The sequence below is a fragment of the Carettochelys insculpta genome, chromosome 19 (genome assembly GCF_033958435.1).
Source record: "Carettochelys insculpta isolate YL-2023 chromosome 19, ASM3395843v1, whole genome shotgun sequence".
NCBI classification, from domain to species: Eukaryota; Metazoa; Chordata; order Testudines; family Carettochelyidae; genus Carettochelys; species Carettochelys insculpta.
Genome location: NC_134155.1, coordinates 14,437,803 through 14,459,706, shown reverse-complemented (window position 1 = coordinate 14,459,706; position 21,904 = coordinate 14,437,803). Strand labels below are relative to the sequence as shown.

Here is a 21,904-nt window from a genome sequence, read left to right as displayed (position 1 = left end):
CAGTGAGCATTCACATGGTTGGTAGCATGAAAAGAGCCAGTGTCTGATGCGCTAATATTTTATTAGGCAAAAGTTCCATATAAGAGGAGAAAGAGCTTTGCCCTGGCCCACAATACATCTCCTTCAACCACATCCCCTTCATTTTCTTTCATGACATACAGAAGCCATCTGTGGCAGCCCACCACAGATGCCCCAGGGTGGAAAAGATGAAGGGGACTTAGTCACATGGAACAATTATTGTCATCTGTGAAACTACATGCACATATAGCTTAGTTTTATGACTAATATAGATAAACAGATATCAGTACCAATTGTTGTCAAGCATCCTATATAATGAGGGCCATAAAAAAGTTTTGTATATGTTCTGCTCTTCCTGGAACTGGCAGACACTTCTGCATTGTAAGGGTTTTTCCAAGCAAGCCATTAAAACCTAACTAGAGGCACCATCTGGGAAAGAATTGATTCAAAGTTCGAGCCAGCCAGAAATGTATGTAGCCCCACCAGGCCCTGCCTGTAGCAGCTGGCTAGCCAGTGCCCTGCCCATGTGGCTCGGTGCCTTGTAGTTTAATTGATAAAACCCTGATAGCACTGCGAGTTTCTGAAACACAGGTGAGCTTAAATACTACAAACATGGGTTTTTTTCTTTCTGTGATTGAGGGCTGCTTTAATGAGTGTACTGAGGTGGAGAAGGCCAGAAGAAGGTGATAAGCATTACATGTTATAGGGAAAGCCAGAGGGTTACTTTATATAATAAGATACAGCTGACTAAACAGGGCACTGAAAGTCATTCATGGTTAAAACAAACAAACAAAACAAATGGTTCACTGGATACATACCACAGGGTGGCACAAGGACCTGAAGGGTCTAGTTAAGGCGCTTCTGGGAAGAGAGACAGACTTGTCTAGACTAGATGCATAAAGCCTAAATCTTGGGCTGACCAAGCACCACTCAGCATAGAACTGGGGTGCAGGAATAGTGGCTGTATGGCACGTGTGTGTGGCCCCAGATCAGGCCCTTCTGGCCTTACAAGCATCCTAAGGTTTGCCCAGCTAACTGTAGTGCCCAAAGAGGCCAGTATGCAGGTAGGAATCATCAGAGCAGCAATTTCCCACTCACCAGCATCCTGGATTGGAAGTCACCACTGCAGGAATCCCCTATTGTGAGTGACAGCCCAACCCAAAGCTTTCACACAGGGCAGAATTCCGGCTCTGAAGAGGGATATTTTGTAATGTCTCACAGCAAAGCCCCCCCGGATCTTAACTGCCGGGGGAGACTTCCCCAGGCAACCGCAAAGCCCAGAGTTTCTTTCCTGTGTGACTGGCAGCACTGTCAGCACTGAATAGCAGGTACATCCATTTATTGGGTTGGGGGGCTACCCACATGATATGGCTGAGCGTGGGAAAGACCCAGACTGGGTGGTGCCTGTGGGGGTGCAAGGGGGTTTGCACACAAATGTAATCTGTTGTTGAGAAGAAGTTTCTTGGCATATTATGCAAGCACAACCCCCAGCAAAACCTTGTTGACACATGGTACAGTGGGGCAGGAGCTGGTGCCAGGCAGCGCAGAAAAAAATAGCAAGTGTACAGACAAAGCCGCAAACTCCCTGCAGGGACTAGCTAAATGGGCAGGTGCACTCACACTGTCAACAGCATAGAAAGAAAGAAAGAAGCCATTTCTCAGGCTGTCACACTAACATGAGCCCACAGCTGTAGGCTTGTTGCTCTGGCTTGAAATTCAGGCTCTCTCTGTTACTGGAAAGCAGCAGCTAGAGCAGAGCACTGAGGAAGCATTATGGGTTATATGCAGAACACCTCTGGAGGCTAATAAATTTACTTCAGAAGGTAAATCCATGCTTTGCTTCCCGGGATCAGGATTTGAACCTGCCTTTCACAGCATTGGCTGAGGTGGCTGGTGATGGTCCAGGCTGCCTTGGAACCTCTTCTTCATCCTTTTCTGTGGGGGCAAGGGCTGGGAGTGACAGGCTATCCTACAGATATCATGGACAACATCTAGCTCTGGCATCTACTATCATGGACCAGAAAACCCGTTTGGGTCACTAGTGTAGGGGCCTGGCATTATTTGGACTTAGTGTCCAAACCCCAGTGTGGGCTGCCCGCTGGTTGCCCTTTATCTCACTTGGTCACATGCCCTTTGGGAGGCCAGGCAGGAGAAGCCAAACAGACAATTTTTGCCCTTCATGCCAGCAAGGCAGGATTCCCAAGAGGCAGAGACCAACCCAAGAGCAAATGCCCCTCCAACCCCAGCAAAGCAGAGATATGGGACGTACCCAGGGAAATGGCAGCATGGGAAACAACATAAGCAAGAGCAGCTCCACCTCAGCACAGGCCCCTAGAAGAGCAGAAGCTAATCCCCGGGCTACTGAACAAAAAGACTTCTCGTTCCAGCAACAGACCAGCTGATGAGATGTTGCTTTGTCCAAGGGGCATGTGGCTATGTGCAAGATGTGCACAGCTCACCACACTGGTCAATGATAGTCCATAGCTTCTGCTTATTTAGCTGGCATTGGGGGCGGGGAAGAGGGAGAACATCAGGAATTAGCTTCAGCAGCATAAAGACGCAGAAAGCATCTCCTCTCTTGAACTGTTCCTAACTTGGGAGAATGGGAAGTGGGTTGTGGCACCAGAACAGAATGGCACAGGCCTGGAAATTGAAAAATCCAAAAGTAGAGCTAGAAAATTATCAATTTGTGTTTATTTACATTATCTGTGAGTCACAGGCCTGGATCCTCTTGTGCTAGGTGCTGCACACAGAACAAAAAGCTGACCCCTGATTCACAGAGCTGCCAAAAGGCTCTTCTGCAACAGCAAAAAGAGGATACCTAGAGAAAAGCTGCCTCCAGTTGCCTGGATTAAATTTCAAAACAGCCATATTAATTATTAGTTGTTTATTATTATTATTAGGATGTGACAACATGGGCACCACAATCAGTTCAAATGTCATGTATGGTCCTATTCATAGCTGAGCCACCATTTCCGCACCCACACACCTAAGAGCCCCTGGTTTGACAACAGATAGACAGAAAAGAGGGGCAGCATGCACCATGTTATAAGAGTGGACAGAAAATAGCTCTGACAGAGCATCTGGCCGATAATCTGGTGGTAAAAGCACTTCCCACAAATTTCCAGGTGAAGGATTTGGATCTGTACCTTAAAGAGCCAAATTTTGTTCTCAGTTATTCTAAAGCAATCTCATTAACTGCTCTGAGGTTCTACCCCCTGCACTATCCTTTTACAAAGATTGTGATGAAATAGAAACTGGTGAATAATTTATCTACTCTATTTGCTTTCATGACTGAGCCAGGGACAATTTCTTTCTCCTACAATAAAGGGGTTTGTAGGGGTGAAAATTCACCCCTCAGTTGTTTCCAACAATGTCTGCTTAAAAGTGCTGTAATTCCGTTATTAATAAACTGGGATAATCCTATAATTTCTCTTCTATTGCACAAAGGCAAACAAGTCAAGTGATTTATGAAACTGACCACATCACTAAGACAGAAGACAAAAACTTATTTTTTTATTTACACTTTCATTGCAAGGGGCTGTGAAATGGAACAGAATTCTATTTACAAAATGTTCTTCCCAATGCAATAAGCTAGTGCATTTCTCAATTAGTTTATGGAGTTTATGTATAAAAGACAAAAGGTTAAACAACACTGCACTGCCCAGTGGGCCATCTGGTGAACATTAGAATTGTCAATAAATCGTAAAAACATCAGTTCATCAAGAAAATTCCACTTCAAGCCACTGATGGAAGTAAGGGGATGGGGAAAAAACTAACAACATTGGTATTTTCAGCTTTTATAAAAACAGGAGTATTAAATAACTTTAATCTAATTTCAATTGTTTTATTGGGTTCTGCTCTTATGACCATATGGCTTCAGCATGCTGACAGCTTAGCTCTCTGTCCTCCATACAAAAGCACTTGGAAATAACTCAGTATAAGGTCTCTTCAGAGGAGAAGTTCTCCTCTTAGTCCTTCTCCTCACCATGGGTGATGACATAACAAAGATTCTTATAGTCAAGATTACCGGAGACATCTGGAGGGAAAGCAGTAAACATCTGGCTGACCTGCAGAACAAACAGAAAATAAGCATTGCAAATAAAGGACTGTAGGACAGGAACTTGTACTGATATGTATGATGGAGGGAACTCTTTGTGCCAACTGGCACAGGGTACAAAGGTGTATAAGGGTTACAGGGATCCTCTGGATATGAGATTAACATACAAGTTGGCCAAAATATGCCATGTAAAGACTCTGCTGAAAGCCTACCACTGATAATGGGCCATTTCCACCTTGCTGAATAGACCTCATCAGCTCTGGCCCTCCCTCTTACTGGGACCCCACTCTTTAAATACCTCTCTGGAGCGCCTCCCCACTCATGCATCTGATGAAGTGGGTCTTTTCCCGTGAAAGCTGATGCTCCAAAATATCTGTTAGTCTATAAGGACTTCTTGTTGTTCTCGAAGATACAGACTAACACGGCTACCTCTCTGATGTGTGTCACACTGGTCATCATATTCCTTCTGAGATATACATATGGAAAACATGAAGGGCATTATGTGTATATCTCAAAAAATTTGTTCTCTAGGTCTAGTCCAGTTAGAGCAGAACACCAAAAGGTGATATACAGACCACTGTCTGGCAGGGTGCAAGAGATACTTCTCTCTCTCTGGCTGGTCATGTGCAAATTGAGCATTGTATAGTTCACAACAAATGCCCATTTACAGCCCAAGCAAAATGACTGAGGGCAGTGTGCTGTAGGGAAGGAAAAAAAAAAAGCAGCATCAGTCATTCTTTTTAGGAGAAAAACCAATCAACTTTTGGAACTATACGTAGGGTGCAGATGAGTCCCCTGGTTATCTTCAAGAAGGAGAGGCAAGTTACCAGCAGATTTGGGCTCATGAGAAAAGAGCCTCAGCTGTCCTGGTGGAAAACACTGGGGAGAGGACTTAGGGGAAAGCAGGACCTTATTAGACAAGAGCTCATTCTGTTAGTTGAGTTTTGGCTGTAGAAGGTGTGCAAGATTTCATTTTCTGGGTCACCTTTTGTTTCCAATATTTCTGTTTGCTTGTTATGAAGCTCTCTGTTCTAAGCAAAATAAACTTAGATTTGCTTCTCTTTAAACAAATCTAAGTACTTTGTGTTAAGTGGTGTTCTAAGGTGAGCTGGGGTGTGCTATTCCTTTGGGAGGAGCCAAACTTAGAGTTCTCTGATCGTTTAGTGAAACGGGTCAGGTGCTTCAGAATCAGGTGTTGAAGTGCGTGTACTGCTAGCTTGCATGACAGACAGTGGCATCCACGCAGGTTGAGAAGGGAGCATTTGTGTTGCCTTTGGCTGTGACAGTCATGGAACTGACCCCTGGCAAGCATACACAAGGCTTCCTCATGTCTTAGACAAGTATTAGAAAAGTGCTTGCAACCCAAGATACCCTGGGAGGTGACACAATCTCTTCATGACTTCCAACCCAATTCAGCTCCACTGCAACTCAGTCCACAGTGGAAAATTCTCCATGAATGTCAATGGTTATTGGAATGGGAATCAACACAGCTGACTTGGTTAACTGCGCTCCCACTGGAACCTAATACAGCCCCCTGATTAAAAGGACTCTCATCAGCATTCAAACTATCCATCACCCAACAGAATTCCACTCAGTACTTCAGTCTCACCCCTTAACTAACAGGATCCACTTTGAACTTTCTCTTTGGGCTCTGCTTATCGCTCAGCAGATCCCAGACAAGCAGAATTTTGATAGATTAGTTCAGCATTCCAACAAGTTTCCAAACAATACAATTCCCACAGAAATGGAGCCCAGATTTGACAAATAATAGATTACTAGATAAATTCATGGCGGTCAGTTCCATGAATGGATATTAGCCAGGACAGATAGGAATGGTGTCCCTAGCCTCTGTTTGTCAAAGGCTGGAAGTGGATGACAGGAAAAGGATCAATCAATGATAACCTGCTCTGTTTACTCCCTCTGGGACACCTGGTATTGGCCACTGTTGGCAGAAAGGATACTGGGCTAGACAGACCTTTGGTGTGACCCACTATGGCTGTTTTTATTGTTCTAGTCCATACCCAACAAAACTTCATTGCCTAGATCACTGCAGAACAGAGTAGCTGGCTATAGGCCAGTGCTAAGCCTCCATGGAAAACCAGGGAATGCTTTTAGTACATAAGGCTAATTTAACCATGAAATAATTCAGAGGAGGGTTTTTGTATTGTTCCTAATTGCCAGAGCTAGCATGGATCTCTCTGTCAGTCTTCTTGTGAACTACATTCACAAAGTAAAGAGGAGCAAATGCCCATTGCTGAAAAGCAGCTAGAGACGCATTCATATTTCAAAGAAGATGAAAGGTCCTTACCTCTTCTTGAGTGAACCGGTCTGCCTGTGTCATAAGCATTTCTTTGATGCTGCTCAAATAAAATAAAATTGCCTGGTTAAAGGAAGATAACTGCACATCACATCTCAGACTGCAAACTCCCTTCTGAAAAGGTGTGTGACTGCATAAATTAGAGCTGCTAATCCTTCAAAGATATTGTACAAGATTTACTCAGCTATCTTGATTCCAAGATCCCCCCCCACACACACACACCATAATTGTCATTACACAGCTCTGCCGTGTTATTTTGCTTTGTAACATTTTATGAAACTTTTATAATACATTTGTATATATAGCAATAGAGCCATTTTCAACACTCCTCTTCTTAAATGGTAGATTTTGTGCTAGCTGTTTATAAGTTTGCGTCACCTAGGCAAGGTAAGAAAGAGCATTTTTGTGACATTTAAGGATGAAAGAAACAGAGCATGAAATGAGAAAGAGGACATGAGAAACAAGACGTAAAAGAACTCCAGCAGCCATTCCGAATCACCATAGGAGTATCCTTCACTTCACAATTCCTGCTGTATTTCAAGACAAAGTCTCTTGATCTGGAACTATTGAACTTTAACACAGACCATATACTACACACACACTCCCTTCTATGCAGTGACATCAAAGAACTAATACTCTGGGACAAAATCTGATCTGGATTATGTACTGTTTCTGCATTAGTATAACTGTAAAATAGGAGTGTGACTTTCTGTAACCAAAATTCATAGAGTTTTATAGACTGAAGTGATGTTTGAACTGTGTATCACAGGCCATTAAATTTCATTCATTTAAACCTGAATTAATCCCAATAGGTAAACCATTGCAACCCTTGTATCAAAGGGATAGCTGTGTGAGTCTGTATCCACAAAAATGAGAAGTCCTGTGGCACCTTATAGACTAACAGATTTTTTGGAGCATAAGCTTTCGTGGGCAAAGACCCACTTCGTCAGATGCACACTTATGCTCCAGAAAATCTGTTTGTCTATAAGGCGCCACAAGGCTTCTCATTGGTTTTGCCACCCTTTATGCTCATACCTTACATGGGTATCACTTATTTCCCTCCCAATACAGGAATAGCAATTCCAGTATCCTGTGTTCATCCTGGGAGCAGTGGTACTATATCCACTATACTGATATAGTTAAAATAGTGCAATGATTGTTTGTAGATAGGCCCAGATAATTGTTACTTTCAACCTTTCCCCATCCTTCATTCAATTATTAGAGCACAAATTAAAGATGTTTGTTTTGGTGGTGGTGGTGTTGTTACCAAAGGAGACTTGTGTACTCAGAAAATCCTAGAGGAAACAGATCTAGATTAAATGGATTAGAGACAGTGGATTACAATTAGATCTGTGTTAAGAATTTGAAACAAGAGTTGAAATCCAAAGATTTCCAGTTCAATTTTAAACCTTTGAAAATGGACTGATTTTGAAAAGCGTATTAATGTCTCTGTGAAATGTCCTGGATGTTTCTTCTGCAATAGAACCTTTTTGAAACGAAAAGTACCAATACATAAGTACAAAGTCAGAATTGCTTTACGATGGAAATTAATGTGGATAAAAATATATACTTCTGAATGTCATACTATTCCATTTTACAGAAACACTGTGAGCAACGAAACTTCGGAATTACTAATGGAGTGCAAGGAACAAAAAAGAGTGAAAATATTCATACAAAATTTCTTGAAAATATTTTCCACACTTTGACACAAATCTAGTTATGTTAGTGTATTTCCTGTATTCTTTTCCCATGCTCCTTATTTAGTACAGTCACACAAAGACTTTCCCTGTCATTAATAATTTTTGTCTTTTTGACCAGACCATTTTTGTATGACCATTGTTTTTGCCATGTACTTAACACGTGATCCGCCACTACATGTAATTAAAAGCTAACAAGATAGTTCTCATGTAAGTACATTGATAAGTATATATTTGCTCCCAATAAAAAAACAACAGTAGAAAAAGGTAAATAGGGTGTTGGATACAGCTTGGTGAATGGGAAGAAGCACTTAAAATACTCATCGTGTTAGGGATCACAAATAAACATACAGGCTTGAATTAGGAAAAGAGCTGGGCGTTATGTGTCCTCCGTTCACATGCTTACAGTGTTTTTGGAATTTTAAAAAAAAAAAAATCAAATGTCTAATTATAATCTTCTGATGCATAGCCCAGCAACTGTTGGCACTCTCACAAGTAGGAAGGACTGAGTTAAGGACCTATGAACATTTTCCATTGTTTATTTTATAGGGAAATGAACACTCACAATTTCCAAAACTAGAAGCTATGTCCTTTTTTCATATTTTCTCTCTCTCAAAAAAAAAAAAAAAAAAAAGCCTTGTGGTGATTTTACAGAAAGAAGTATGTCCGTTGCCTTGATGTGGGACATGAGGTTATAGCTCCTCTAGCTAATACTGAATGGTTCTAATATTTAAATATCTTGGTTGCTCCTTTAATTTCCCAGTAATTTTAGAAAATTATCTTTGAAATTCATAGGGCAAGCTGCTTTTCAATACCAAGAGCCCAACACACAATCAAGTCTTGGACAGAGCTATGCAGATTAACGTTAGCGCTGGTCTACATCATGGGAAAACATCTACCATTCAATCTATCCACTTGAATCTGCAAGAGTCCAGGAAATATTGAAACTTAAAGAGCCAGATCCTCAGTTCGGGCAAATCAGAGTTTCATTGACTTCGTTATTAGCAGTGGCTGACATTGGCCAGATTCAGTTCAATCAATGGGAACCGGGACTGAGTCATCTAACCTTTCCAAAAGCTACGCCAGTTACACCAGCTATGGATCTGGCCCAATATATTTTCTCTCTTTGAGGTCACTAGATAGGAGGGAGTTTGCGTGTGGCTCAATGACGTGGAGAAACAAAGTTTATCATGGAAATTGGAAGCTGCTTACAAAGTCCTGGAGCTTTTGGAAAGTTTAGAAGAGTTCATCACAGTTGCCATTGGAAGGACTGAGTGAGTAATTTCCAGACAAGAGGTAAAAACATGCAGAGGGAAGAGACATAACAATCTACAGAAGGATGTTAAATATATGAATCTAGAAAAAAGTTCTGATTAAAAGATCACTGTGACTGGGTTTGGAGGAGCCATTCTAATGGTTTTAATGAGAAGAATTATTTATTAATATATTAGCTTTCAGATTGAAAGGGTTGGGGGAGTCACTGTAAAAATGATTGCAAAACCTTCAAATGTCTAAAATTTGGAAGCATATGAATAGAAGTAAAACCTCAAAGACATTTATGGAATTGATTTAATGGTTTGTTCTGTCATGATCAACATTACCCTCGGGTCTAATAAGTAAACATTATGCTCTGTTGTGGTGATGAACTAAAGCCATTGTCTAAAGCTAGCTGTGCAGAGGAAGTGGGGAGGGTGACCTTTTCCGTCAAGGAAAAAAGAGTATCATGCTCTCTTCTTCAATTTTGGAGTCATTCCTAATTCTTAATTCACCCCAGACTTTAAGAGGCTTCATTTGGATCTTGGTGGGTGCAAAGACTGAAGGATCAGCACAGGAAAGGCAGTAACATATTCTGTGTCCAACATCTTACTAAAGATGGGAGTGGGGAAAACAGTATTTCATAGTTCATCAGAAGATCCTATTTCATGGCCGTGATTTCACTAGCATGTGAAACTGTGTTTTGGGCAGTAAGATAACTTTACTCTGGTGTGCTGAGTCTCTTCAAATGTCCCATTCCTGCTGGCCTGCAATGAGTTCTTCCCAAACTGCTGATGAAATATTAACCCAAAAATAAACAGGAGAGCTCTCACCTACAGTTCCTTCCCACTGCTAGCTACACACCCACCTGATTAAACTGGGTTGTAGACTCTTTAAGGAAATGGTTGTTTCTTAGGGCTTGTCTGCATGAACACTTTGCCCTCAGGAAGCTGAAGGAGCCTGCCTACCAATGCCTAACTGTCAGCAAGGACCCCACCCCCACCTCACTGGACACTAACAGTTCATTAATGCCATTTGAGCTATTCCTCTTTGAAACCAAACTAAATCAAAGCACATTAGCAAATTGTCAACGTGCATCAGTAGAGTGCACAAGGACAGTAGCGTGTGGTAGGTCAGCAGGTTGAGAAAAATGTTGTCACCAGAGTGAGGCCACGCACAGAAGCCAAGCAGAAGAGTACTCTGCTCTATTGATAAAGCAGCAGGACTGCCTGGCTACTCCCTTGACAAAACAGGTACCCAAAAGCACAGCATACAGGGTTACCCATTGTTCTGGATACCCTGTCTGTTGAGAAAAGGGCCCCTAGAGCATCCACACAGCTCCACTAGCTTTTCTAGCAAAACTCCCTAGTCTAGCCCTAACCTATTTACATAGTACCTAACACAATGAGACCCTGATACTGATTGGAGACTCAGCAGCATAGGTGTAGTGGGGCAGAGTGACCACCCCACTACCTAGAAGGAAAAAGCCCTTCTGGGAGCCATTTTGTATTGAGCCTGGCCCCTCCCAGTCACCTGACCAGAAGTCAGAAGGCGGGGCCAGGGCTCTAAAAGCCCAGCCTGAAGATTTAGTCTGGGCTGGGTCTGAGGCCTGGATTAGGCTGCCTGGTCCCCTGCTGGACCCCAGCAGAACCTACCTGCTGTAGAAAACCAGCCTGAGCTCTAGCCTCAGCCTGCCCCCTGAGGCAGTGGAATTGACAGGCTACACAGGCCTGGATTAGGCTAGCTAGACCTGGAGCCCTGAGAGGATACCTGGACACTAGGTATGTGCTGAGGGGCAGATAAGGAGTGGCCCAGGGGGGTAAGAGATGCATTAGCAGGTCTTGTGTTGCTATGCTGTGGTGCGGCTTCCCTGCTGACCCTTGCAGCTGACTGTGCTGCTGTGACTAGGGCCCTGGGCCAGGATGCAGTGAGTGGGCCCATGTCCCCCTTGCCACCCACCTGCCAGGTGGCAGTTTCCTCCTTGTCTGGCCAGCACAGGCAAAGTGTCTGTGCCCTTTGTGAACTGAACTGAGTTGGTTCCCCTGCCCTCTCCTGAGCTAGAGTGGACATTCTCCCAAGCAAGGAGACAACCTGGGTATTTGCCCATCCTGCCCTGAGCTTGGGCCTGGGTTTTATAAGACTGCTGGTTTGTTGCCCTGCCCTGCCCTGTGCCTGGGCTCTTCTGAACTGTGTTTATTGCCCTGCCCTGCATCAGGACCTGGGCTTCCTTGTGAGATGTCTGTTGCCCTGCCTGAGCTAGGGCCTGGGCCATCAGTAAGATGTGAGCTAATTTCCCCAGCTGATCTGTGTGTTTGCTGCCCTGCCCTGAGCTACAGCCAGGCTTTCCTGAGACTGCTGTTTTGCTGCCCTGGCCTGGCTGTAGTAGGAGTATGGGTGCCCAGCCCTGACCTAGGGCTAGGCCAAGACTTGAGCTGGTTTTCCAAGTGCACATGTGACCCAAGCTGCGCTTTTGATTGTTGCCTTTCACCCACTTGAGGCAAGGTGGGAATCAACTAACTAGTAACTTGGGGGATGTGGTGTTGCCCATGGTAGTGGGGCAGAGTGGTCATCCACTGACCCAGAAGGGGAGGAACCTTTCTGGGAGCCCATATCAGGCACACATAGTAGAGAATGTATGCACAACGATCCAAGCCCTGATCTAAGGGGCTGAGGGTGTGCTTCAGTGGTTGGGGGAATATTATTTTCCTCCCCTTCCTTGGACCCAAAATACAGTGGGGGGAAAAAACTTTAAGTTCCTGGTGGAGAGCCAGAACAGACAGCTGCAGCTTCTCCAGCATTTGACCTGCCTTGGCACTAGAGTAGAGGAAAAAAGTCAAGGTGCTGCAGAGAGGGCTTTGTATGGATTCTGGCCACTGGTCAGCAAAATGGACTATTATTGGAGGGCTTGGGTAGCCCAGCTTGCTGAACAGCAGAAGAGACTGCTCTGTCTGCTGCTGCGGGGTTGGGGGAGGGTCCAAGCCTGGTTTGAGGCTGGGGTGAAGCTGGGCACCAAGGGTGAGAAGCCAGTACACTGTTCTGCTTGTGGGCACAGGGGACACTTGAAGAGGGAATGCCCCTTCTGGGAGGGCACATGGAGGCCCCACCCAGAAACTGAGGACCATGGGTGAGTACCCCCTGTGAAGGTAACAGGAGGGCCCTGAACATGTTGGACCTGTGGGAAGCATGGGCACCTGAGGAGGGAGTGCCCTGCAAGGCTCCAGATAGCCCTGAGGGAAGGGCTAAACCAAAGGGGGCAAGGGGAAGCATGGGAGGTGTTCTCAGTACCATCCCAAGGCCATATACAGAGATGCTGCCCCATGAGACAGGATTGGGATGTGCCTGTGAACTGGGATCAGGCTGAGACCACCTGAAAGAAGGAGGGGGTGAAACCTGAGGCACATGCAAGTGCTGAACCCCTGTCACACATAGGGGAGCACCAAGGGCCCATTCCCCATAACTGGGAACTGGACTTGCAGTGGGGAGGAACCCTGCTGGGAGCCATTCTGTGCTGAGCCTGGCCCCTCCCAGTCACCTGACCAAAAGTCAGAAGGTGGGGCCAGTGCTCTAAAAGCCCAGCCTGAGGGTTGCTGGTAGGAATAAGAAGACTTTGAAGTTCCTGGGGTCCTTTTGAAACGGAGCCCCATCTGTACAAGTTGTGTGGCAGCGAGCTGTGGCAATTTCAAAGTGCCACAGCTGCCAGCATGCTAATGAGGTACTGAATATGTACTTCAGCACCTCGTTAGTAATCTTCAAAATGGCCATTTTTGAGTATTTGGGCTAGAGCAGACATAGCCTTTGGGTTGAACCTCCGGAGGAGCCAGAGGATGGCTCTGTGCTCCCAGCCTGGGAGGCTGAAGACCAGCTGAGACTCGATTGGGCCTTTGGACCCCTGCCATACTTGACACCCTCTGGACCCCAGCAGAACCTGCCTGCTGCAGAAAACCAGCTGGACCTTGAGGACCAACCTGAGTACTGGCTTTAGCCTGCATCCTGAGGCAGTGGAACTGATAAGCTGTGCAGGCTTGGATTGGGCCACCTGGCCCCCACCTGGACCTGGAACCCCATGAGCCCTGAGAGAACAACTGGACACTGGGTATGTGCCCAAGGGGTAAGAGGGCCATAAAGGGCCTTGGGCCAGCATGCTGCAGTGTGGATTCCCCACTGACCCTCGCAGCCAACTGTGCTGTTGCGACTAGGGCCCTGGGCTGGGAGGCAGTGGAGTGGGTGGGCCCATGTCCGCCCTGCCACACACCTACTGGGTGGCAGCCTCCTCCCCCTCTGGCCAGAACAGGCAAAGTGTCTGTGCCCTTTGGGAAACTGGGTTGGTTGCCCTGCCCTCAGCTAGGGCTGAGACTCTCCTGAGCAAGGAGACAACCTGGGTGTTTGCTGCCCTGTCCTGAGCTAGGACCTGGGCTTTATAAACTGATTTGTTGTGCTGCCCCACCCTGCACCAGGGCTTGGGCTCTTTTTGTCTGTTTGCTGTCTTACCTGAGCTAGGGCCTGGGCTTTCAAAGACTTTTGTTGCCTTACCCTGCACTAGGGCCTGGTCCTGCCCTGCCTTGCACCAGAGCCTGGGCTCTCCTGAACGGTTTACAGCTCCACCCTGCATCAGGACCTGGGCTCCCTGGTTAACTGTTTGTTTGCTACCCCACCCTATTGCTAGGGCCTGGACTTTCAAAGACCATCTGTTTTGTTGTCCTACCCTGCACCTGGGCCTGCCCTATCTTGCACCAGGGCTTGGTCTCTTTCTGGCTGATTGCCACCCTGGCCTAGGCATAGTGGAAGCATGTGTGTGCTGCCCTGACCTAGGGCTAGGCTGAGACCTGAGCTAGTTTCCCCAGCACTTGCCAAAAGCAAGGCTGGGCTTTTGACTGTCACCTCTCACCCACCTGAGGCAAGTTGGAATAAATGAACTATAAATGTGGGGGAAGTTGTGGTACCCATGGCAGAGGGGGCAGAGTGTCCTCTTCCAGGAGCCCAAAACAGCTACAATGGGACAGTTAACAATAAACTAAGTAGCTGAACATACACATCAGGTGATCTGAAAGCATAAGACTGCTTGAGGTTCCCTCATGTTACTACAGTGTTGATAGATCCCCTTGAAGTGTTATCACTTCCTAACCCAATGGACATTGTCAAAGGCACCAAAACTGGCTGATGTAGCATAATTCAAATATCTTATTCACAAGGTATTTTAAGCTTGTCTAACTTTAAGCATGTGAGTAGTCCCATGAACTCAAAGGTCAGAGTTCCATTTGCTATCTGACCTCCTCAAATTTCTCTCCTGGGTGTAATTCTCATTATATTAAGGCCTCCACTTTCAAGTTCCTTTAACTGCCAGATTGGTGTAGAGGCCTACTATATGCAGATAAAAATTGGGCCCCATGTCTTTATATCAGCAAAGTTGGGAAGCTGTGCATTGAAACTACTAAATACTAATTGATTGGGGGATGGGGCTTCCACGATGTCCACTGGTGATCTAGAAAGCTAGTGCAGAGAGCTTCAATGGTAAACATCTAGCAAGGGAAGACCCTTTCACTGAAGCTCTCTCCCTGCATGAATTAAGCTGATTGCTCTCTTTTTCAAAAGCTTTCCCCTTTGAGTAAAGCCCCTCTTTGAGAGTTATGCACCAGCCTCTCCTTTCATTCAACATATGGAGCTGGTCTATAAAGGGTGGGTCGTGTGTTAATTTATATCCAAACCTTGAAAAGAGGCTATCTAATGGCATGCATGTGATTACATTTCTGCTGCCTCTTGAAATGTCTAAAGACAATAACATCTTTGGGAGAGGGTAGGAGGAATACAAGAACATTCATACAACAATCTAATCTTTTGACTCCAGCTTACAAGCTACATGCTTTTCTGCCTGTTGGAATGATGTAGAATGTACAGCCTCTAGACTGCCCTTTAAGCAGTGCACTTTTAAAAAGGGATTATGAATAAACTTACTAGTCTGCCTTTATGTGGCCTTTTCCTTCTGGGTCAAAAATCTTAAAAGCATTCAGAATGGTCTCTTCTGGGTCCGTGCCTGAAAGAAAATGAAATACAATGTAGATATTTTTGTGAGTGGGTGAGTATATTTGTATGGCTAGATAATGTGCTAAATAATTGCATTAATCTGAAAATGGAGCAAAATGGAGAACCCTGCAGTTGTGGGCTTGAAGACAAAGATTTCTTAAGTCTTCAGCATACGTCATGTCAGATAAACAATAAAGGTGAATAGTTCAGTGTTCAGAAGCTTAAAAATAATAACTCGTATCTATTCTGTGTCTGCAGGAGAGAACTTCCAGGAACTGGTCTCCAATATCAGTACCCAGAGGATTAACAGCTTTCAGAAATGAAAATATAACAAACTATTTCCCCGGCTGGCTTCCTTTAATCTTGTATTGTATGTTCCTTTTAAAAACACTTTTTGATGTTACTTGTTCCTCACTATATAGAGGAGAGGTTATTTCCCTCGCCAAAGGAAATGAAGCTAGTCACCAAAACGAAGTGTCAATGAAATGCAATGGAAACAGGATGATCCATGTACAATTGTGAATTGTCCTTAGTTCTGTATTGTGTGTTCATCTGAGGATCTCAGAGCACCATCTAATAGTCACTGACAGGCCTGGGAAGTAAACAAGTATTAGAGGGAGTAAAGAGGTGGTGGGTTTTTTTAAGGCACTTGAGTGGGACACAGACTGACATGGGGCAGGTTATTCAAACTCATTGTGCCTCTGTTCCCATCTGTAAAACAGAAATAATAAATCTTCCTTTCTCCTTCCCTTGGTCTGTCTTGTCTACTTGGAAGGTAAGCTCCTGGTAACAAACTGTCTGTCCTGCTCTGAGCACAGTCTGGGTGTGGGTGGTATGATAATATACAAATAACTGTTAACTAAGAAATCCAGTTTACAAATAACTACACTGAGCCCTACAGAAATATGCTCAAACCTTGGTGATGCCATGAGGGCATACAGTGTAACGAAGACCTAGGACTATAACCCAGGAGCTCTGACACCTAGTTTTTCATTTTATCAACTCCCTCTCTTTCTTCTGAACTGAGGCCGGGCGGGGGGGCGGGGGGGGGGGGCTAATAACAGCTTGGTGAAGGCCCCATACATGAGAGGGGCTCTTTCTAAGCTTTTGTACCACTGGCCTTGAGTATACTTATATAATATTCTGGACCCTAATTGAAAATGCAATGGCTATGTTTTAATACAGTGAGTGTTGGTATTTAATGTTTTGATTGCCCCATGAAGGGAAACCTATCCTAGCTCCGAGGAGGAGGTTGCAGTCCCCACCACATGGGAGATATTTTTCCCCTTAGTGCATTTCACATTTTCTACTTTATAATATCCTTGGACTTTAGCTTTGAAGAGAAGCAATGTAGCAAGCATTCCTTATTGATTAGCTAGTAAATAAAGTGGTTTCTTTGATGTAAGGCATCTCTGCTTTCTGTACAAATTGCATTATTCCAACTCCCTGTAGAAGCAGCTCCATGTGGTTGGCATTAACATAAACTGAGTTTTGTTAGCTGTTCATCTGGCATCATAATATCAATATACAAAGCTAAAGCTTGTCTCAAAAATCCCAGCTTCCCTTTTATGACAAATCAATTACAGCACAACAAATTTCACTTAGAAAGCACCTTTCACCAAACTGAGTGGTACTTAGCTAATAAAGTGTTGCAAAATTGCCATTTCCACTTCCTCCAGTCCATTCTCCCTTTATAATTGTACTACAAAGGCTCTTCATCCCAATTAGTTTTGATTGGGAATGTGCAGTCTTTTGGCTCTGCTTATTTTGCATGACAAACCCAACCAGAAGGGCATGACAAGCACAGCTGCAATTTTCTCTTTGACAAATGGGAAGAAGAAGAAAAGCTCTCCTGCTAATAGCTAACAGGAAACCTGTGGACAAGAGGAGTACACTTCACCTGTTTACCTTCCTGTGCTGGCTCTGTTTTCATGCTATGCAGTTGGCAGGGCTGGGATCCCACCAGACTTCAGCAATTGTGAGAGGCAAAGGAAAAGAGGAAGGGGGTGCTTTGCCAAGCGCTGTATAACCATGGACATTATGAATAAGCAAGAGTTTGCCCTAGCGCACTCCAAAATGGTGAATCAAGATATCTAGCAGCGCCCAGCTGCGAAGGAAGCTAAATGTTACCTTCTGAGGCTGTGATCACCTTGTAATTGCAAGGTGTGAGCACAGCTCCTGGTGTCAAACCTGAACTAGCTTTAGTCAGCAATAGCTGTTCATGCTTCATTGCCAGCTAGCCCCACAAGTGATTACCCAGGATTCCAGCTTTTTACAAGTCTGGCTTCACTACTCCAATACTCAAGCTAGCTAAGGTATGTCAAAACAAGTTGCAACCATATCCTGTGATTGCAGAGCAGACAGACTTTAAGACTCTAAGGGCTTGCCCACACATAAAAAAGCAAGATGTCACTAGGGGAGATAAACATGAATATATCAGTGGACGGAGAGAGAAAGCGTGTGTGTGTGTGAGAGAGAGAGAGAGAGAGAAATGTACAAGGAAGGACAGATAGATACTACTGTACATCAGTGTTTCTCAACATTTTTTATAAAGTGCCCCTTTTCAAAAAAAAAACAACTTGTATTACCCTCAGACTTCCTCATGTACCCCTAAGGATACATATACCACTGGTTGAGAAACATGGTCCTAAAGTAATCTGAGGTCTTGAAATAACCCTTCCAGATTACTGTACCCTTTTCAGGAGGCAGTTTTGTTTTGCATACCACAAAGTTACCCCTCGCTTAAAAACTACTTGCTTACAAAAACATGCCAAAATATCCCAGAAGACTACTACTGTAAACTTGCTGACTTTCTACCATCTTATTTTCAAATAAATGACCTGTAATAGAAATATTGTGCTGACATTTCAGCATCAGACATATGAAGCAGTAGGAACAAGTCATTGTCTGAATGAACGTTTAGATTATACTGACTTTACCAGTGTTTTAATGTAGCCTGTTGTAAAACTAGGCAAATATTTAGATGAGTTCATATACCCCCTGAAAGATCTCAGTGTACCCCCAAAGGTACAGGTATATCTGGCTGAGAAACACTGCTGTGAGCTGTTTAAAAGATATTGCTGAGCTACCCTATATTAAGTTTAAGCCCACCTCAAACTTTACTGTGAGCACAACAGTGTCCTCTTTGGCCAAGCTTGGGACAGCCCCTGGGTTAAAATAGCCTGGTGGGGCTGTCAGCCTATTCCTGATGTTCAGGAGCCTGAAATCCACTTTTTCACTCCCCTGTGCATCAGGGAGGTTAGTAAGGCAAGGAGCACTTCTTTGACTTCAGGAATATAGAAGCATAGCACAGTAAACACAAAACAAGCAATTCAAAAACATATTTTTAAATTACAACAAAGTATTTCCCTTGAAAGGAAATGAGAGGAAAGAGAGAACCACCAAACACTTGCAATAGCTCTAATGAGATTCGGAAGGTGTTCAGATTCTATGGAAGTGAAGGTGATACAAGAACCTGAACAGAATGGAATAGAATTATCTTGATCTAAAGGCCAAATTTTCTCTGCTCAGTACTATTTACTGGAAAGCTGACTGGAGGGGTATATTGTCCACTGGGGTCTCTCTTCTGCCACTCCTGGCCATGTACAGTGCAAAAAATTTAACCAAATTACTGGTTCCAGTTAGATTCTAGTAGGTGGGGCAGAGATCCATGTATTTTAAACGGCACTGGGCTGAGTTCCTCTCTGTTGTAACTCCCGTAAAGCCAATTCAGATTATATTTGTAAACTTTGTCCACTAAACAGCAACATTTCGGCCAAATCTTGGTCATGATAAAGTCAATAGCAAATCTCCCATTGATATGACTCAGACAAAGGTTAATAGATATATATATGGAGATACACATCTCATAGAGCTGGAAAGAACCTTGGGAGATCATCAAGGGACCAAGCACCATCACCCATTCTGCTCCCCCTGCCTCCATTTAATTGCCCCAGATCTCCAAATGGCCTCCTCAAGGATCAAAATCACAACCTTAAATTTAGGAGGCTAATGCACAAACCTCCGAGCTATGGGCAATCTGTCACTAACCTGTAGGAAAAATGAAGAATGGTCATGTGGCTAAGGCACTTTACGAAGATTCTGTTCTCAGCTTTGCCACAGATTTCCTGTGTGTCCTTGGGCATGCTATTTAGTCTCTCTGTAGCCTATTTCGCAGTCTGCAAAAATGGAGATAATTCTTCCCTACCTCACGGGGGCGTTTTCAAGATGCATTGACCAATGTTTGTGAGATGCTAAAACAGTATAACAAAGCAGTCCATATCAATCCCCCAGTGGTACTTACCTTTCAGTTTTTCACCAAACATAGTCAGGAAAATAGTGAAGTTAATGGCACCTGGAGCTTCCTGCACCATGGCTTCTAACTCCTCATTCTTGACATTCAAACGACCTGTAGTAGCAGAGATAATTTTTCACAATAAATTATCATTCTATTTCAAAAAGTAGTTCCCTGCCACCCCCTCCTATTGTGGTGGTTAGGGCTCAGCAGAACCACATTAACTATGTGATAAGACATAAGAACATAAGAACAGCCCTACTGGGTCAAACCAAGGGTCCATCTATTCCTCTATCCTGTCTCATGACAGGATGCTTCAAAGGGAATGAACAGAACAGGGAATCATATAGTGATCCATCCCATCACCCATTCCCAGCTTCAGGTAGATGTAACTCAAAAAGTCACTATCATAAAAATAACTAAAGGAGTTGGCTACAGGGTAAAAGGGCAAAAGAAGGAATTGGAGGGGAAAGCAATAGATAAGGAGGTAATAATAGCCAATATTGGGGCCATTTGTAAAGAAATTGATTCTCTTTCTCTATGGGTGAAAACCAGGATTTCAGCCCTCATCTTATCACACAATTGCCCAACATGAAATGGTTTGGTAATTATGGCATCATCCTAAGCATGTCTGTTCCTCTCCAACCTCCAGGACTTTGACTAAAGTGGAGCTTGTGACAGCCCTACCCAAACTGATTCGTACCTTGCTAGGTGTGCCATCCCATTGATTTCAGTGAGCCTAGCTGAAGGGTGAGCTACTATTCGACATGAATTAAGAGTCCCAGAAACCATCCCTAGGAAATAATGAGCATTCCAAAGTAACTTCAGTTGCAGGTACAAATTTTCTTACTATCTCTACACAGATTTGGGAAGCTGCAGCTTTTTGCATGGTCTCTGCTGGACTCTAATTTCATCCCAAGGTAGCACTATGGCTTCTAATTAAACTCATCTTGATACTATCCGATGGCAAAATGATGCCTACATCACTGTTGAAGCCTCAAAGGGTGCAAAAGGGAAGTAGCTCTGGGTTATGAGTCTTTTGACCTTCCATTGCTTGGGAAGGCCTGATGTTGCAGGGCATTAAATGTGCTCTAAATTCATGGCTTGGAAAGGGCCTTCCTTAACCTCATGACACACACATTCCAACCTATGTCAGGGCACAGAGGGACGGACCTTCACACGAAGTTCCCACATTGCGGGGGGAAGGATTGTGGCTGGTCCATGACAGGAACATTAATTGGTAGATATTACATGATTCTTAGATGAAAAGGGTGCATCTTGAGAAGCACAGTTAAAAAGGCAAATCAGAAATGTCTGGCATGGACTCACCCCTACTTGGGTGGGCTAATTATGAAAGGATTGAGGGGAGGGAACAGTCTTTTAGGAGAGGATGTCAGCTGCACTGCACTGTAGCCCCCACCAACGAATTCCAGAATGGCCCTCATTTAGACTTTGAAAGGGGCTGTTCAGTAAACTTCCTGGTTGGAGATCTACAGCCAAGATAGCAGCTACCAGCCGTAGAAGAAGAGGATCAAATTGAGCAAGTTTGGCAGGATTTCCTTTTGGCTCTCTGAGCCTTGTGCATATCTTATGACTCATCCGGCTCTAATTTTAATACAATCCTTTCATATGTGCTTGAAATTTAAATTGCATTTCGAGTACTTGCATTTATTTGTTTGTTTGTTTACTCACCCAGTGCAGCAAATGTATCTCTCAGGTCTGCTTTGTCAATGAAGCCATCTCTGTTCTGATCCATGATAGTAAAAGCCTATTATGAGAAAAAGGGCTTTATGTTGCCATTGCCTTTTCATGTCCTACTGTAAATCTGATACTCATTAATGTGGTATTATATTTGCATTAGAAAGAGGAATATTTATCTTTCTTGTATTACTCTACAACATACAGAATTATTTTGCATTACTTATTTTCAACACATTAATGTGTCTTGGCAAGAGATTTAATTAAACCAACCCAAACTTCTTCTAACTAAATTAAAACTTGGCACAGCACTTAGCTGGGTCTGTGCCAGTGCTGTCAGATCCAGCCATTCAGACTTTAACCCATGAAAGCTTGAATTAGGGACGCTCTAGTCACAGCTACCACAGATTTGCCTACCCCTGCCAATATCATGTAGCTGTGGGCAGCTAAAATGAGCTGTAAAACAACGTGGCCACCACACTAGCACTAAATTAATATCAAAATTCTGTGGAAGCTAATCGTGAAGCCTCAAAGTCTGACAGAGGAAA

At 44.0% G+C, this 21,904-nt stretch overlaps 1 protein-coding gene across 1 annotated transcript in view; it reads right to left on the bottom strand.

The window, feature by feature from the left end:
- Nucleotides 1-3,514: 3,514 nt before the first annotated feature.
- The window catches only part of MYL10 (myosin light chain 10), a 31,384-nt gene continuing 12,994 nt past the window's right edge, over nt 3,515-21,904 (bottom strand). The window contains exons 3-7 of the mRNA XM_075014069.1: nt 21,351-21,426; nt 19,668-19,772; nt 15,296-15,374; nt 6,387-6,435; nt 3,515-4,088 (exon numbers count right to left, since the gene is read on the bottom strand). Of these exons, the coding sequence (XP_074870170.1) occupies nt 3,990-4,088; nt 6,387-6,435; nt 15,296-15,374; nt 19,668-19,772; nt 21,351-21,426 (408 nt within the window). The 3' untranslated portion in view covers nt 3,515-3,989. The remainder of the gene's footprint in view (nt 4,089-6,386; nt 6,436-15,295; nt 15,375-19,667; nt 19,773-21,350; nt 21,427-21,904) is intronic.